This window comes from Onthophagus taurus, chromosome 11 (assembly GCF_036711975.1).
Source record: "Onthophagus taurus isolate NC chromosome 11, IU_Otau_3.0, whole genome shotgun sequence".
In the NCBI taxonomy this organism is placed as follows: Eukaryota; Metazoa; Arthropoda; class Insecta; order Coleoptera; family Scarabaeidae; genus Onthophagus; species Onthophagus taurus.
Window position 1 is genome coordinate 22,770,732 of NC_091976.1, and position 20,388 is coordinate 22,791,119.

At 32.9% G+C, this 20,388-nt stretch overlaps 1 protein-coding gene across 3 annotated transcripts in view; it reads left to right on the forward strand.

Moving 5' to 3' along the window:
* Positions 1-20,388, forward strand: part of LOC111427592 (disheveled-associated activator of morphogenesis-like protein) — a 63,109-nt gene that overhangs the window by 29,423 nt on the left and 13,298 nt on the right. For all 3 annotated transcript variants that reach the window (XM_023062818.2, XM_023062826.2, XM_023062810.2), the window contains one exon: positions 15,441-15,563. In XM_023062818.2, coding sequence (XP_022918586.1) covers positions 15,441-15,563 — 123 coding nt within the window. The remainder of the gene's footprint in view (positions 1-15,440; positions 15,564-20,388) is intronic.

Here is a 20,388-nt window from a genome sequence, read left to right on the forward strand (position 1 = left end):
TGACGTATCAAATTGCAATAAAAACTGGTTAAAACGAGCTGTTTAATTAAGATTAAATTAAAAAAAAAAGCATATCTCAAAAATTTGATTAGATATCAAAATCAAATAAACTTTATTTCAATACATATTTTATTCAGTTCCAACGCACGAAATACAATTCCTTAATCTTTATAAATCGCGATGATACGATCTTTCAAATAAAGCACAGTAGTCATTGAGGATAGGTTGATAATAAAAGAACTTTAAAAAGTCGTATCTCGAAAACTAATTTAGATATCACCATCAAATAAAAGCTATTTTAAAGCAAATTCTATCTTTATTTAGGTTGTTGAAAATTATTTTCTTGCTCCTACAAAGTTTTTCGTTATGATTTTTTAAATAACACTCTGTTCATGTAATAAATATTAAATTAAAAAACATATCTTGAAAAGTTGATGAGATATCAATATGAAACAAGCACCATTTTATTACAAATTTAATTTAATTTCAACGCACGAAACATAATTCCTTAATTTTTATAAATCACTGTGTTACGATTTGTTAAATAAAGCACTCTAATTGTAAGTAGTCATTGTGGATAGGTTGAATATAACAAAACTTTAGCACATGGTATCTCAAAAACTAATTGAGATATCACCTTCAAATAAAAGCTATTTTAAAGCAAATTCAATCATTATTTAGGTTATTGAACATTATTTTCTTGCTCCTATAAATTTTTTAGTTATGGTTTTTTGAATAACACTCTGTTCGGGTAATAAATATTAAATTTAAAAAATCATATCTCAAAAATTTGGTGAGATATTAATATGAAATAAGCACCATTTTATCACAAATTTAATTCAATTACCACACTAAACATAATTCCTTAGTTTTTATAAATCGGGATGATACGATCTTTTAAATAAAGCACACTGGTCATTGAGGATAGGTTGATAATAAAAGAACTTTAAAACGTCGTATCTCAAAAACTAATTTAGATATTACCTTCAAATAAAAGCAATTTTAAAGCAAATTAAATCATTATTTAGGTTATTCAACATTATTTTTCTGCTCCCACGAAGTTTTTCGTTATGATTTTTTGAATAACACTCTGTTCGGGTAATAAATATTTAATTAAAAAAATCATATCTCAAAAAGTTGGTGAGATATCAAAATGAAATAAACATCGTTTTAATGCAAATTTAATCCAATATTAACGCATAAAATATAATTCCTTAATTTTTATAAATCGCTGTGTTACGATTTGTTAAATAAAGCACTCTAATTGTAAGTAGTCATTGAGGATAGGTTGATTATAACAGAACTTTAGCACATCGTATCTCAAAAACTAATTGAGATATCACCTTCAAATAAAAGCTATTTTAAAGCAAATTCAATCATTATTTAGGTTATTGAAAATTATTTTCTTGCTCCTATAAATTTTTTAGTTATGATTTTTTGAATAACACTCTGTTCGGGTAATAAATATTAAATTAAAGAAATCATACTCATGTAACACGAACTCTCATCCAAATTTTTATTGTTCATTAAGAACTCTATTAACAGCGTCATTCTATAAAGAATCATTTACAGATAGTGCTCCAAAGACTTATAATTTCCGTTCTATCCTCAATAACTCTGCAATCTTTCATTGTCTCGTTTTCATTCGATGTCCTATTTGGTAGTCTCGATGGAAGGTTACAACAAGGCTGCAATCAAGAGTCGGGTATCTTGAATAGAACATTTTCATCGTAATTTTGATAACAACTCCGTAATTATTTATTGGAGTCTTATAAATTTTAAAATAATTCCTACATAAAATATTTTGTGGTTTAACTCGATTATTTTTAATGAAAAATTTAAAGAAAATAAGCTATTATGATAAATAGTTAAAAACTAAATTATTTAAAATATGTAAAAAAATAACCGCTTATACCTATATTTTTTAAAAGAAACTATTAACAAAGTAATTTTTTAGCGTCATTGTTAGTTTTGTGATTATCATTGTGCGCAGTCAGAACAGAAACAATATGCCATATTATCTTTTGTGGAAAGTGTGTTGCCATTGTCCTCACATCAACGCGACTATTATAAATACTGTTTTTCTCGGTTATAGATAATTATAGAAACTCCCTTAATGAGTTATAAAAGACTTCCCATTTATAATGACAACCCGCATTACTCACGACAATTTCGTACACTACTTCTTTTTTAATTAAAAACGATTTTAAAATAGGTCGGGTATTTATGATCAAATTAACTATTTTTTATGGTGTATTTATTGATTAAATTGACAAGTCGAGGTAATTGTAAACGTAACTATTTTAAAACGTTATGATAATGCCAATACCGTTTTAATAGATTTTTCTTAATAAGAAAATGCACTTTAGATAGCTGTTTATATGCAGAAAAGACACACACGTTTCTCGTTGGTATAGAGGCCAAGAGATACGTGGAATGTCTGCATTTGTAATAAGTCAGGCGACCTGCCCATCACGTGTACGAGAACGTTAGAATCGAATAGAGAACATTAGAGGTTGGTTTGATTCGCCTTCAAAGGCCGAACGAAGACGATGTATAGAAGAAGTATCAAGGCCGTCGATTCTTTTCCTTTTTTTATTTCACGATCGATTCGATCGACCAACTAAACGACTACAGGTCGCGAGAAAACGTGGATGCGCTCTACGGCCATTGCCATTCATTCTTTAATATCTTTGGCAACGGCTAACTGCCGACAATAGGTTTTTTATAACGAGAGAAATCGCCGGTAAGCTACCGGAAATAATGGAGTTATTAACCGAGCTGATTTAATTGAATCGGTTTTGTGTGAGAAAATTGAATTGAATCATCACACCTAAACGCTTCGTTAAAGTCATCAATATAAAGTTGAAAATAATAATGAAATAATTAAAGTTTATTGACAAAAAGAATTTTGTTATTGTTTATTATTGCGGAATTATAATATTTTAATATTTATGATACAAAGTACGTACAAGGTTAAGTAGTTTACAAATATGTTTAAAACACGTGAGTTATGCAAGGCAAAAAATGTTTTTGATTTAAAAGTTACATTTAAACCGAAAAGCTACAAAAGCAGATGTTTTTTTCTTTTTCCACCTGCCCCTAATAAATTATTCTTTCTAACAAACCACCTTCTTTTCAAAGACAGGTGAGGTTTTTGTGTAAAATTTTTACCTAAACTCCAAATCACCTGCTTTTAAAATTACAACAAAAAGATAATTATTTTTAATGATAAAGAATACCTTGGAAATTTTTTAAAGGAAAATTAGGAGAACGAAAATAATTAAAAAAACAAACAGTTTTATAAACAAAGATGTTGACCCAGTAAATAGTTGTAAATTGCAACGGTAAAAATGTTTAAATAAACGAGTTGTCGAGTTTCCGGAATGAAGCTGTTCATTAAATTAAAGTTTTCCCTAGATTTCTCATTTCTGTCGGCGATAACAAGGACAAAAAAGCTAAGTGTAGAAAAAATAATAAAGAACAATAAATCCAAGAAGAAATAAAAACTAATATCATCATTAATTTTCAAGAAATTCTGGGTTAACAAGCTGTCTTTTGTGAACTTTATGAATTTCGCTAATTTTACTATTATAATTTAAGATCCATAAATTAAAGTAGTTGAGAATAATAATTCCAAAAACAAAATTCTTCTAGTAATGGAATTCTCATTCTTAACGTTAAATTTATCTCAACCTTAGTTTCATATCCGAATTTTGAATGTGTTTTAGCAATACAGATTTGAGTAGGTGTTAAACTATATTCGTCTACTTTTGAATCCTTTGACAAATGGAATAACAACCCCTTAATATGATATATTGAGTTGAGGTCCAGTTGAGTTCAACAGTTTTATTCCATCTCTTACATAAATTACATCTTGTATTGAAAGTCTTAGATAAATTTCGCGTTTTTCATAAATAATTTCAGAAAAGTATCCTCAAAGCTGTGCTTTAGTGTTGAAATTTTAATTAAAAGAATATAAAAAGTCCTATCATTGATATTTTTATCTTCTTCATCATCAATTTTTTTTTTCTTTTTATTGATAGCTTGAATTTGGCCATTTTAAGGAAAGTTTTTTATCTTGTTTTACTGTAAGACAAATCTGTTGATAATCTAGTTCACTTTTTGCTATTATTTTCAAATTCATCGTTTCAAGTATTTATCAGAAATAGAGGCAGAGCCAACAAAATCAGGCACACATCTTTTCTAACACCATGCATTGTAAAAGCTTTTTAGAAGTTTTTTTAGCAGAACTTGACTCATACTAACTTATTTCTTTTTTAAGTTGATATAATACACTCACTTGGGTTTTTGTATTTCATCTGTTTTCGTGTTTGTATGTTTACCAGACTGACATTGTTTATTAGATGTTTCAGAATTCACTAGATAAAGTATGAAAACTCGGAGATGAGTTTAAGGAACTTACTCATCATTACTTGCACATTGTCTAAAATAACACACCAAGTTTATAAACCAAAAACAAACTCGGCATGTACCAATGAACGACAAATATAACTTGCCAGGCAAAACAAATGTCATTTTTCTTCTGTGACGTTTTCAATTTAGCTTATATAAAAATAATTTGCACTATCGAGAAAAGTAGTATTATGTGGTGATACACAAATAACAACATACATTTAAAATGTATGTAAACTAAAAAAGAAGAAAACAATATCTACAAATTATTTTCAACGTTACAGTCTAATAATTTTCATTTCAAATAAAATGCCTTTTGAGCATTTTAGGTTTTTTTGCAAACTTCGAGGGAGCTTGTTAAAAATCTTATGGCCTATTTACAAGGTGTGCTTTGAGTTCTCGTCAGTATGGAGAAGGTAAAATCGAACAAGCTAAAATAGTACACCTCAAAAAAGAAATAAAAGTACAACATGTGGATAACATACACATCGAATGTGATACGAAAATCCACGAGTCGGGTAAGCGTATTGAAGAGGTCAGGAACAGAGTGGACAAGGCTACCATTGCTTAGTATTGCCTGACTAGGTCTGTGTTTGGAAAGAATAAAATAAGCAAAGATAAGAACTCGATATGCAGCCGGTCGAGAAGATGATTGAGGATAGATAGATGAATGAGATAGGTGAAGAAACCACGGACGTACATAGAGGCCAGGGCACAGGGCGACCCATAGAGAGACCGAAAACAACATGGGAAGAGACAAGGACGAAGATTGCGATCAGCCGAGAGAGGACTATATAGCAGCTCAACGGTCTTGCTGTGGAGAGGGAAAATTTCAGAACATGGATCTGATCCCATCCACCAACGAGCATTATTATTATAAATTGCCCCATTTAGGCAAAGAAAAACTGGTTCGACTAGATCAGTTACCGGCATGACTCAGCTTGGGTTGGGTTGGGTTAGGTTAGGTTGGGTTGGGTTGGGTTGGGTTGGAATGGGTTTTATTAGAGTTTCTCCCCTCACCGTATATACACACACTTGATTGTCGTTCCAATTATCTGTACTCACAACTTTCCACTAAAATTAACCCAGGAATACATGTTATAGAAAACATATTATGTATATTCTTAGCTATATACTTTTATTTCTTTTTTGAGGTGAACTATTTTAGCTTGTTCGGTTCCTGTTTAGCTCCTCTGTCCTCATCACCACCTTAACTTGTGTTTCCACCTTATTCAACATCATGCCCATATTCTTTAAAATGTCTAGAACCACTCGAGTACAGCCTGTTGCAATTTCTTCTCCGAGTCTGCGATGAGGACATCATCTGCATATATCAGATTGGCACATAATTGGTCTGAGGTTGAGCACACAGACCACCGAAGCTTCTGTTCTTCTCTAGTATGTCTTCACCACTGTCCTCGTGCCTAACACTTTTTTCTATGACGAACACGGTAGAGGTTTTCCGTTATATGTTAACAATATAACTAGTATTATTAGAGAACAATGTGACATCATCCGCATAGAGCAGACATATTGAATTGATCAAACTCCGACTTACATAACAAGCAACATCAAAAAACAGCTAAAAATGGAATAACAAAACATTGAAGAAAATAGAACTTTATGAACAAAAACACTAAAAGGATATTTAATGGTCAAAGTGATAAGAACGAGAAGCCTTTTTATCACTTCCATTGTTAATTGCATCTTAGTTGCTTAGTTTGCACTTTTCGTGGATTTTAATTGGTATCATTCTCCAAGCCTCCTTTATTGCTTTTATTTCTTTCTTGTTTTTTCTTCATTTTCTGCTATTAATCTTCTTCTTTTCGTAACTTCTTTTCTATTTGGCAACTAGAAACTCCATGAGTGCGAAGGCTGGTTTTCACACATCTCTTGAGAATTTGATAAAGTATGAGCAAGTTGAACATCTTCTGTATCCAAGGACATGACTAGATTATTATTTTGCAACTGGTTTCTCTTGAAGATTGCGCTTCTTTGTAGTACCTACCAAGGTTCGCGAGATTCTTGTGGAATGACTTTAGTGTTCAATGGTGTAATGATAGCTACAAAATCGTTTTTGATGATATTGGGATCCAAATTGTTTCACAATCTGTTATTCTAATAGCTTTTATAACAGCTAGGTCTAACAACTGTAAGAGATGACTACAAAGTCGTTGTAAAGGCTAAAGATAAGCTAATATGAGGTTTCTTTTCGTCGTAGATGAATGAAGTTGGTTTTGGATTAAAATCTTTGATCAGTCTTAGAAAGAAATACTCAAAAAAATGTATAACCAAAAGTTTCTCCGTTCATCTATCAACAAAAGCTGCGTATGTAGCATTCAAATAACTAGGTCCTTCATTAGTCATAGGATAGGCTTTTTCGTTAGTACCTAAAAATCTTGTCTTACTTGGGTTTTTTTGGTAGATAATTCAAACTGCTGGTCCGGTATCAATGTTTTTTCATTATTAGATGGTACTTTAATCAAAATTTCAATCGTATTAGACATTTACTTACTTTTAGCTAAATATAAATTCAACTATTATTTATTTTAAATAATTAAAGAAAAGTGCAGTGAACTTCACATTGACCATAACAAATCAGCGAAAGTGAATAATAAGTAGATTGAAAAAAATGCTGTGGAATAAAAATTTTTCTTAAAAACAAAGTTTATAAGCTCAGGAAGTAGTTTATCTTGGAACTTTATGCAAAAAAAAGTTATCGTCAGAACAAACTAAAAAAGTGATTCAAACGAAAAGTGATTCATCATGACCATTTTCTCTCCCCCTTTTTAGAACAAGAAGTCAATTACACATAATTTACTAAACCGTGAATAGAAACACGGTTTAAAAGCCATTTCAAAAGTCGTTCGTAGTGAATTTAAAGCGATTCAAACCAATTTGAATCGAGTGCTTTTCGCTGTACAAGTAAAGAAAGCTTCAAGAAAGGGTCTGTTCTATGGTACTTTCATCGAGTTGTAACACTTCCGAAACGGCTGGCTGCTCTTCGATCCCACAAATCTTTTCAAAAAGAAAAAAAACTGGGCTTGTCGCGTTTAGTAGGTTTGTATGTTTTTAGCCTCAGGTGGTCATTTAAACCGACGAGAAACGACTCAAAATTGCGCAATAATAATCGTTTAAATCTTTTTATTTTAGCTTTAGGCTAAAATTGAAGAGGATGGACGAAATCGAGAGGATCGTTTCAAAGATCGATCGATTTTCTTCGAGCAATTTGCAATGATAATTACGAAAAATTCCATTCTCGCATACTCGGTGCTTGTATTGTTCGTGTACTTGTCTTATTGTTATCGTGTTCAATGATTCGGAAAGTTGAAGAGTGATTTATCGATACGAAAATGTTTGTTGATTGTGTGTTATTGATCAACAATTTTCGTTTAAATGATAACAAAATTAGAATTATTAACAATTTATGGTTAATTATTGTATTAGTCATCGAGTATAGATTTACATAAAGAAAACGTGATCACGTGTAATGAGAACTTTGTAAGCAACGAGTTGACACAATACAAAATGTCGTTCTAACTGTAATCCAACTGTGCTCACATGTCTTTTACATCTGGTGGAACTCTGCTCGGCATTGATCTGGCAAGAAAACTGGTTCTTAACTTTACGAATCTGTTAAAGCAATTAAGAAAGAACCTAAAACAACAAAAAGGTAATCTTTAATAATGATGTTATGTGATACTGATGAAAGTTAATCCAAATCGAATTTAAAAAAATTAAATTCATTCTTAGCGTTATTTTGTAGTCTTTTACATTTTAATATAGAAATCGTTCGAATTTGATTAGAAATGAAATTCTTAAAAAACAAACAACTCTCTCTTTTCTTATTTTTTTTTAACTTGATTGTTTTTGGTAATAAATCTCAAATTGCGTACATTCGTTTTGCTCTAATTCATTTCAAACGTAACCGAGAATTTATGCAATACGGAAGAGTTGAGGAATGTTTTATAAAAAAAGCGTCCGGGTAATTGAATATTTATAAAAAAAAGTTGTGACGAAGGTGTGTTTAAAACACACCCACAACAAACAATAAGCGGAACCGCGCAGTCGACGAAAATTTTAATTTAAAATTTACTAATAAGGAATTAAATACGGAAGGTTTTTTTGTTGATTTATGTTGAAAATGTGTAAAAGCATTTAAAATTCTTTTTCCTGTTAACCTTAAATGTTTTATTGACGTTTCGAATGTTTTATATTTACCGTGTAATTTTAAATATTAATACGGAAATTATTAGCTTTTAAGATTTCCCATAAAAAGTGTTAAAAAATATGCAGGAATTTTGTGTTTTTTTCAAATGGTTGTGTTTGATTTGTTTCTTGAAAGCGAAGATAAAGGTGCAAAAATGTTTTCTTTTTCTGAGTTGGTTTCAATGAAAACCTCTTCAATTTATCCTGATTTTTACGCTTCAATAATTTTAATCAGTTCAGTTCACCGATGGAATTACGTTTTTTACTAAAAATTCTTCTGGTTAAATTATTTTTGTTTTGCTTCTTTTCTAAAGACTTTTAATATCTGTTAACTTTTTTACCGGCGAGACGATAGCAACAAACCGCCCAGCAACAAACTTTTTCCTTTATATTTCCACCTACTTCTAGGGCCCATATCTTTGTTATTTAGAAAGATAGCGAAAAACTAAGCACACGGTTGGAAAGCTTGGTCTTTTCTCTATCTTAAACCGAGTTTTCGTCCGCCGATATGTTGATAATAAGAGCAAGAAAAAATAAGAAACGTCGCGCTGCATTCAATTTACCTTAAAATTACCAAACTTCACGGCCTTGTGCAGCCGTTACCAGACGAAAATTTAATAAATGGTTTACATATTCGGAAAGAGCTGACCTTGGACTATCTTATTCCGAGTTTTCGTCCGTCAATATCTGTCAGCGTCTGTAAAAAAAACGCTCCTGAAAAAAAGTCTTCAGTTGGCAACAAACTTTACCTTTGTATTTCCATCTACTTTTCGGACGGATATCTTTGTTACTTATAACGCTAGCGAAAAACTAAGCACACGGTTGGAAAGCTTGGTCTTTTCTCTATCCTAAACCGAGTTTTCGTCCGCCGATATGTTGATAATGAGAGCGCGAAAAAAATTAGGAAAGTCGCGCTGCATTCAATGTACCTCAAAATTACCAAACTTCACGGCCTTGTGCAGCCGTTACCAGATGGAAATTTAATAAATGGTTTACATATTCGAAAAGAGCTGACCTTGGACTATCTTATTCCGAGTTTTCGTCCGTCAATATCTGTCAGCGTCTGTCAAAAAAACGCCCCTGAAAAGGAGCCTACAGTTGGCAACAAACTTTACTTTTGTATTTCCATCTATGTACTTTTCGGACGGATATCTTTGTTATGTATAACGCTAGCGAAAAACTAAGCACACGGTTGGAAAGCTTGGTCATTTCTCTATCTTAAACCGGTATTTTCCTCCGCCGATATGTTGATGATGAGAGCAAAAAAAAATAAGAAACGTCGCGCTGCCACGAATTTTTGCCGCGGCTAAACCACGCTTGGGTGAATAACTCTCTTATATGACGTGGAGAAAACTCTAGAACTATATTCATCTTATGGGAAATTTTCTGCTCTTTTCAACGGTATATAACACATCTCAATCACACGTTTGCACAATCGTTTTTCAGCCCAGCAACAAACTTTCCCCTTGTATTTCCGTCTACTTTTCGGTCCAATATTTTCGTTATCTAGAAAAATAGCGACAAATTTGCAGCCCTTATTAGAAGGAAATTCAACAAATGGTTTACATATTCTAAAAGAGCTAACCTTGGCCTGTCTTATTTCGAATTTTCATTTACAGACGCCGTCAATATCTGCCAACGTCTGTAAAAGAAACGCACCTGAAAGACAACCTACAGGTAGCAGAACGCAATCACTTCTTAACCTAACTTTCTTATATGATGAAGGAAAAATTGGAACAAAGTTTTACCTGAGAGAGAATCCTAACTTCATTTCATGTTGACAGATAATTTTTCATTCACTCTTAATTTATTTAAAACCGTTTAAAAACATATAAGTACGAAGGGTTTCACGGCCGGTGTTAATAAAACTAAAACTAACACTAGCACTATCACTACAACTAACACTAGACCTAGAACTAGAAACTTTCGGGTTGAGCCGTGCGTTTTTTGAAAAAATTTTTGACGTTTCGGGTGCCATGTTGCAACCTTCTTCAGAAAACAAGTTGGAAGCGAACCCGAAAGTTTCTAGTTCTAGGTCTAGTGTTAGTTCTAGTGATAGTGCTAGTGTTAGTTCTAGTGATAGCGCTAGTGTTAGTTCTAGTTTTAGTTTTACGTTTAGAAACATGTTAAACTGTTCAAAAAGGAAAGATTATTTCATGTTACACCTATTTTATCAGAATCTGGAAGAATTTGAGTGATTTTAGACTCGAATTGTTGAATTGTGTTTTGATGGTTTTGAATCTGGCAACGTTACCAACTTTGCATTTGAACTCAGTTCATCAATTTAAAAAACGCGTATGCAAACGCGTAAGCGAAGTGCGTCGGACACCGTTGGAAAGAGCAGAAAATTTCCCATAAGATGAATATAGTTCTAGAGTTTTCTCCCCGTCATACAAGAGAGTTAGTTATTGACCTAAGCGTGGTTTAGCCGCGGCAAAAATTCGTGGTTTAGGTAGTTCATAGTCAGAAAAAAGGATTGTACAAACGTGTGATCACGGTGTGTCACACATCGTTGGAAAGAGCAGGAAATTTCCCATAAGCTGAATATTGTTGTAAAGTTTTCTCCCTGTCAAATAGGAAAGTTATTAGTGCAAGAAATATTTGCGTGTTTTTATCGGTAGGGGCTTTTTCAGGTGGGTTTTTCTTACAGACGCTAATAGATATTGGCGGACGAAAACTCGGAATAAGATAGTCCAAGGTCAGCTCTTTCCAAATATATAAGCCATTTATTGAGTTTCCATCTGTTAACGGCTGCACAAGGCCGTGAAGTTTGGTAATTTTGAGGTAAATTGAATGCAGCGCGACGTTTCTTATTTTTTCTTGCTCTTATTATCAACATATCGGCGGACGAAAACTCGGTTTAGGATAGAGAAATGACCAAGCTTTCCAACCGTGTGCTTAGTTTTTCGCTATCTTTCTAGATAACCAAAATATTGGCCCGAAAAGTAGACGGAAATACTAGGGAAAAGTTTGTTACTGGGCTGATAAACGATTGTCCAAACGTGTGATTGAGATGTGTTATATACCGATGAAAAGAGCAGAAAATTTCCCATAAGATGAATATAGTTCTAGAGTTTTCTCCCCGTCATATAAGAGAGTTATTGACCCAAGCGTGGTTTAGCCGCGGCAAAAATTCGTGGCAGCGCGACGTTTCTAATTTTTTCTTGCTCTTATTATCAACATATCGGCGGACGAAAAGTCGGTTTAAGATAGAGAAACGACCAAGCTTTCCAACCGTGTGCTTAGTTTTCCGCTAGCATTATAAATAACAAAGATATCCGTCCGAAATGTACATAGATGGAAATACAAAAGTAAAGTTTGTTGCCAACTGTAGGCTCCTTTTCAGGACCGTTTTTTTTACAAACGCCGACGAATATTGACGGACGAAAACTCGGAATAAGATAGTCCAAGGTCAGCTCTTTCCGAATATGTAAACCATTTATTGAATTTCCATCTGGTAACGGCTGCACAAGGCCATGAAGTTTGGTAATTTTAAGGTAAATTGAATGCAGCGCGACGTTTCTTATTTTTTCTTGCTCTTATTATCAACATATCGGCGGACGAAAACTCGGTTTAAGATAGAGAAAAGACCAAGCTTTCCAACCGTGTGCTTAGTTTTTCGCTATCTTTCTAAATAACAAAGATGTGGACCCTAGAAGTAGGTGGAAATATAAAGGAAAAAGTTTGTTGCTGGGCGGTTTGTTGCTATCGTCTCGCCGGTAACTTTTTTGAACAATTTCTTTAACGTTAAGAATTTAACTTAATCCTTTGGACTTATTCCTTAGATTCTGCAAATGAGTGAATCGTACTTTGATAAGATACACTAACACTAAGGACGATGGCGAATATACTCCAAATAAAAATGAACTTAACGATAAAGTAAGCGCAAAGTATAACAGAGACGAGTTTGTTGTCGACTTCGTTAAACAAAACAGAACGTTTTTTCAACTTGTTGTGACTTGGGTGTTGATACAATATGATTTCCATACTACCAAATACTTCTTTTGAAGGTTCAATACAAGGTTATACAAGGTTATGATTTGACCTCAAGGTGTTAATTTTGTCCTTTGGCTTACCTATTCCGTCAGAGTTATCAAACTTACCAACATCGTCTCTGTATATCACGAAACAGCTCGAATACGACGAGAAATTGCAGCGTAGAAGGTTTAGCGCTTGGGAAAGCGCATTTTCTTAACTGGAGGAAGTATTTGCATGACTTACTTGCAGTACATTGTCACCCAGAAAGCATGAGTAATGGACTAGAATTCGAGGAAATACTTCTGTGGAGACCTTGTCTTGTTTCTTCAAGTTGTTGATGGTAACATTTGGGAAACTAAGCATGTTACAAAAAAACTGTTAGCACAAATGTTGTAGCAAATTTTATACTTAACAATATTGCTTTCTTGCACTTTCGCTCTCAGACGTATAGATATCGAGAAAAATACAAAAATGTGAAAATTTGATAAATTAACTGTTGTTTCAAGATGGTGATGGTGACATTGAGGAATCTGAGTAGGTTCCAAAAAAGCTTTTAGAACAAAAGTTGTAGCAAATTTTATGCTTAACAATATTGCTGTATTACACTTTTGCTCTGAGAGGCATAGATATCGAGAAAAATACGAAAATGTGAAAATTTTACGAATTAGTTGTTGTTTCAAGATGGTGATGGTGACATTGGGGAATCTGAGCAGGTTACAAAACAAACTTTTAGAACAAAAGTTGTAGCAAATTTTATGGTTAACAATATTGCTGTCTTACACTTTTGCTCTGAGAGGCATAGATATCGAGAAAAATACGAAAATGTGAAAATTTTACGAATTAGTTGTTGTTTCAAGATGGTGATGGTGACATTGGGGAATCTGAACATGTTACAAAAAAAACTTTTAGATCAAAAGTTGTAGCAAATTTTATGGTTAACAATATTGCTCTCTTGCACCTTTGCTCTCGGACGTATAGATATCGAGCAAAATACGAAAATGTGAAAATTTGACGAATTAGTTGTTTCTTCAAGTTGTTGATGGTAACACTGGGGAATCTGAACATGTTACAAAAAAAAATTAAGAACAAAAGTTGTACTAAATTGTATGGTTAACAATATTGCTCTGTGACACTATTGCTCTCAGACGTATAGATATCGAGCAAAATACAAAAACGTAAAAATTTGACGAATTAGTTGTTTCTTCAAGTTGTTGATGGTAACACTGGAGAATCTGAACATGTTACAAAAAAAAATTAAGAACAAAAGTTGTAGCAAATTTTATGGATAACAATATTGGTCTTTTGCACTTTTGCTTGCAGACGCATAGATATCGAGAACAATACGAAAATGTGTACATTTGGCGAATTAGTTGTTTCAAAATGTTAATCTGAGCATGTTACAAAAAAAAACTTTTAGAACAAAACTTGTAGCAAATTTCATGCGTAACAGTATTGCTCTGTTACATTTTTCTTTTGAGATGCACAGAGGACGAGAAAAATACGAGAAAATATGAAAATTAAACGAATTAGTTGTTTTTTTGCTGCGTTGCTGAAACTTCTCCAAAAGGGTTGAACTCTGGATGAAATATGGTAATTTGTTTAAAGTTAGTTAACGGGGATCTTGAGTTAGTTTCATCAAAGGAGCTTAAAAGCTATGCTTAGGTTGCCCAACGTTGTTGTTTAGAAGTAATTTGAAAATATGTTCAGTGAAATGACAAATTCTTATAGCGTTTGTCGATATAGAGAAGTAGCTGGCTGGCGATGTAACCTTGATGAATAATATTTTATGTTTAGCTAATTTTCTGTCTGTGGGAAATATGCAGAATTGAACACCAATGAATTTTAATCAATTTTAATTATGAGAGAAATAAACAAATAGTTATTGCCTGCAGTGGTGTTGCTTAACACATGAAGTTAAAAAGAAGTAAGGATGAGGATTAAAATAGCTTTTAAGGTTAAGTATACCATGTTGTTACCTTGTTCAGAACAAAGTTCAACAAAACCTGTTGATACAGTCTTCTGAAAAATGATAGGAAATTATTTTCTTGTAAAAAATTCATTTTGATGATGGTTGATGTCATAATCGTAAATGTCGATTCTCTATTTTCATTTTTCTTTGGAAAATATTATTGCTCGCTTAGCAATGATATAAATTTGATATAAATTTCAATGTCAAAAATATTTCATCATCACAAAGATGTTTTGAAATGGCTTATTAAACGAATTAAACGATTTTAAATTAATAATTACAATGTTGGGAGATGCTGAACACTTGGTGGCTCACGAAACCGATCACTTAAGATGTTTACTTGTAGCACTTTACATCGTGTGTTTTTTTATAACCGACATCATGATATATCACAACCTGGTTGTTTGGGTTTGGCCGAAAAATATAAATTTTAGTCGATCACCACAAAGTTTTTGATTTAAAACGTTTTAAAAATTGCAAGAATTCAAAATAAAGGAATGTTATTCGAATTAAATCTCGATCTGACTTTCTATGTATGTAATTAATTTAATCTCTAAGAACCAATAACCTACAACATTTCTTATTTAATTAAAAGCCCCTTTTGCATATATGCATAAAGCGTAATAATCTAAACGTCTAAGGACACGTCCTTACACATTTCGAATGCAATACATTTACTGCGTGTCTTTCGTTTGAGAATAAAATGGAAAAATAAGCAAAGCGCCAGTACAAGTATTAATATTCATGCAGCCATCTGTCTCTTTCAATGAACCAGTAGATACTATTTATCCTATTAATTATGACCTTCAATTTTATGATTTATTGGAATTTTTTTTTGACTTCGTCTAATTTGTAATTTTATTTTCAGGGACTCCCCAAGTGTAGCATCAAACTGCCGGCGTGGGACAATTTAACCAGCGCCCTGCCACGATTACATATCCCTGCAATGCCTGCCGTCCGCACTAGACGCGGATGGTGTGGCTGTCTGCAGGTAAGTTAATTTTTTAAAGCCTCCAAGAAGTATTTCTCAACTTCATTTCATTCTTAAGTTCTCAGTGCAATAAAAAAAATCTAAGACAATAGCCGACAAGAACTTTAAAGTCTTTAGATTCTTTAGTTATTTTAGTAACAGCTAGTGGTGGTTGTTGAGGAGATCGGTAAAGTCGTGCCCTCTCAGCAAAAGAAAATGTCAAATTGGTTGAATTCATTCGCGTTTTGTAATGTGACGAACGACCCCGTCGCGATCATTACTTGAACTTTCACTATCTTCGAGACTTTGGGTGTGCTATAGAGTGCCTTATACGAAACTAAAAAGGTTTTACGCAGATATTTACGTACGATTTGCGACATTGAACCAACCTGTACACACCATTTTCAATTTATTCAATTAGACGATAAATAACCGATAAAGAGAAAAAAATTAAACCGTGAGATCGTTAATAATAAATTCTTTTGGGTTGGGCTTAAAACATTATTAGGTGTGTTAAAAAAATGATGAATTAACACTCGTATTGTTGCTGTTGAATTGTTAATTTTGGATTAATCTTAATATTTGTGCCAAGAGAACAATAACACAGCGAAATAATTATGAAAAAGTTAAATCCGGGAGATTGCAGATTGCAACCACGAACATTAATATTCATCGGAAACTTAGGCGAAACGATGCGTGGTAATACTCGGTGCCGCAAAACCCAGCTAAGAGGAACTACACGTCTCTGACCTACTATCGCCCATATTCTTCCACTTCATGACCTTAGAAGCCCACTGGGTGCTTTGTGTAGGAGAGAAACTTGCCGTTTCTTTTCCTTCCTCTAAGTACTCACTCAAAACCACATAACATATTTTCTTTAACCAAATTAATCATCAATCTTGATATTTTCTAAAATGATTTATTTGATTTTAATAAATTGAGCATATTCTGTTTTGACTTAATTGAATTCCACGCCTCTTTAAGTAATTTTAAATGAATTTTCAAAATGGTTTATGACTTGTTCGGCGCCATACGAATAAATTCTTAGATCCTTAGATAGATTTAGAGGAATTAAAGGCCAGGTGTCGAGACATTGGATACATGTCCGTGATGTTATTTTCGGCGAAACCAGCATGTCATTATCGAAACAAACACCTCGGGGCGATCTTGATGGGGTCACTTAATAATTCAGTTCCACTTTCTCCCCTTTTACTTCTTTTCTCCGCGGTACAACCAAGCACATCGATGCGTGTTTATCTCCTCCAACTGTGTATATGTATGTGTGTGTGTCATCGACGACGACGACTATGGGACAAGAAGTTATGGCATAATGAAACTTTCCTTTGCTGTGTATAATGTTGATTGGGTTTCGATTCAGTGAATATTTTAATTTCGTACCTTTTAATTTCGTACTTTACCAGATGGGATGCGGAATAAAATTTTAATCGGAAATTGGAAAGAATTTTTATAATGGTTATTATCATTTTAAAATGTTTATTGGTTGTAAACGCTAATTTAAAAAATGTTTAAGGCAATTTAAAGAAAACGAATATATTTTAGTGATGTGGGTTTCTGATATGGAACTTTTAGTTGGTTTATGGATTTGTATTAATTGACAAATTGTAGAAAGTTAATAAGAAACGATAAATCGGTTTTGGTAAAACGTAAAGTTTTAGTGCAATTAAATACTCATTACGACAAATGATTAATTACCTATTACGTAGATCATAAATGAACTCGCCTTACTTATTAGAGCAATAAAAGGACTTGTTGAATAAGATTATTAATAACAAAGTTATTAAGAAATTGGATTAAATTACATTTTATTGCTACGACACATTTAGTATTTATGAAATGATGCGTTAAAATTTTTCACTTCTATCTAAGTTTTTGATTAATATTTTGTGTTGTTCATTATTGACAGTAAACAATAACATCTTCCTCGGACAAGTTGCAAATGCGTTTCAATTTTCCTTCTCCCTCCACCATTAGATGCTTCGAATCCTCGATGTCCAGTCAACAAGTTAAATGAGATCCATTTGTACTAGAATACTTCCTCCTCAACATCTGCAAAGTTCACTGTTCCGGTTCTAAATTAAAAATAAAATGACAAAGTGTTGTATATCATTTTGAAGAGGATACTTTTAGCTTTGGTATGATACAACAATCGTTCTTTTTATTTTGAGAAATTTGGAAGAAACAATGTTAATAAGGAGACTATTTTAAATTTTGACATATTTAAATAAGAGCTTATTAAAATCGCCATATGTTTCCACTACTTTATACATAACAAATTGAGAACTATTGGTAGTCCTCAATTGGACGTTTGTGCCTAATGTTTTGTTTCCTGATTTCTTTCACTTAATATTATGACCATAACATTCCATCTCCTAATATTTCGGTTCTTCTTCTAATGACTTGCTGCTTGAAGTAATACTTTGGTTCTGCGCATCATATTTTCATTATCGCCTGAGAATTATTTTGAACCTTATCCACTTTTGTATTCTACGCAGTTACAACCCCTACCGTTTTTATTGTATTATATTGTACCATATCCAGCTACTATAGAAGAGTAATATTAAGCTAACAGAGTCAGAATTACTTTGTACCAACTCCAACACATCCTTATTATGTACAGTTATATTGGATCAGAATTGTCCAGAATAGGAATAGCATTATGTTTCTTGAGCTGCAGTATTTCATCAAAAATCATTCACAAATAGAATAGATACATCAAAAAATTCTCGGAACCTGGACTTAGTAACGTCCAAGAAGTAGACGTCTTCTAGAAAGAAAAATGCGCTTTATTGAAATTTTTAGTCCAGTGTTATTACTGAAGAACCTGGTTACCATTAGCACGTCTACAAAAAAAACCTGTTTTAATGCAAATGAACTGCATCGGAATTAATATTGATGGAGAGCCTATGCTTCGTTGACGACATTGTTCTAATAGCAGACAATATGTCACAAGCACAAACTATGTTACAAAACCTGTATCAGGCAGGAGTAGAGGTAAGTTTACAAAAAAAACACTACAAAAACCCAATATATAACAAACCTTATTCTGAGCTATTCCATCAAAATTAATAACAATAGCATAGAACAGGTAGGCACTTACAAGTATTTGGGACATGAGAAAAATTGACCTGACATGGGCAGCGTTTGGAAAATTAAGAATAGTATTCAGATCTAGCCTTCCAATATGCCTAAAATGGAAAGTTTTCAACCAATGTATTCTCTCTGTACTGACATATGGATCAGAGACTTTGAGGATGACCAAGAAAAACATTAAGTGATGCAACGGAAATGGAAAAGTCAATGCTGGGAATAACTCTTCGAGTTTAAGTTCCAAACGACATCATCAGACTCAAAACTAGCTCTGTTTGAAGATGCTGTTGAATAACTGACGGTAGATGGACAAAAAGGATATTGCAATGAAGATCAAGGGCGGATGCACACAGAAGCAGAGGACGCCCACCAACCTGATGGAAAAACGACGTGAAGAGAACCGCTGGAATCTGGATTCAGGTTGCACAAGATAGGAGGAAGTGGGAAGATATGGGAAAGGCTTATGTCCCTCAGTGGGCAGTATAACTTAATGATGATGATGAATGCAGATGAAACCATCAGATTTTTTGATTTTCAAACATTAACCAAAAAATGTATATACAATGAAGTTCCTTATTTAAAAGTTTAAAGTTATTAAGGAATGGAACAATGGAATTTTGACAATCTTTAGACTGAATGAAACTGGATGTAAATGGAATCAACGCAATAGATCCAATAGTAATATTAATATAGACTACTTTATTAATCATGTAAAATGCATTTCAAAAAGCTATTATTGGATGTAAAGAAAAAAGATATTAAATCAATACATGCCATAAATTGACCAAAAATTTTATCAACTGTAATAATACCAATTATTGTTAATTTACTATGAAATAAGTAATAACAATAAAAAAACACTTTGTATAAAATTAGCATCATTTTCATTGTCAACGCGGTTTTCTTCACACCGACATGGCTCACTCATTTGTGCAGTTAATGTGTTTTCACAACTTTTTATGTATAAGATAAACATCAAAATGCAGTTTAAATCCAAATTACTTCAATATAGACGTAAGGAATTTGTTTCAAAATAATTCTTAGGTGACAATATGTTGTTTCTGCACTTGATTTTTTTTTCTATACTTGATGATTTCGTTCAACATAATATATTTCGTAAGTGCCTATAATATTTTAATCCTGTGTAGTTTCGGTCCTTATACTTCGTCTCTTGGTGTAATGTCCCGCTTCTGCCAATATAATAATGTCGGAACACTTAATTTTCTTGTCCACTAGTCAACCTTACACTAAGCTAATAAAGTTTTCCTGTTTTATTTTGATGTAAAATCCCATGATGCCGATTACAAATACTCTTCAAGAGACAGTGATCGTGGGCCACAATGGAGCCTTTTTTTTAAGGAACCTATCTTGAGCGTCTAACATAGTTCCATAATATATAAAAACCCTAACTACAGGTAGTGTCTTAAAATGGCACGCCGTTTTTGTGCAACCCCAAGATCTTCGGATCTTTCAACCGTCGTATTCAAGGTAATTCTACAACATGAAGTGTTCGGAATGACATTCATCTCATCTTTCTTGAATATCAACTCAGAGTGAATTAGGTTTTGGGTAGTTCCATACCCTGACTGGACTCTATTATTCATTGGCAATTTCAACATTCAATCTTAAAAGGGATGGAGATACAATAAATGTACTGGCTCTGTAATTGAAGTAATGCATATTTTCTTGAGTTATTAGATGAAAGATCACTTTTTAGATGAAAACCATACTTTGAGCA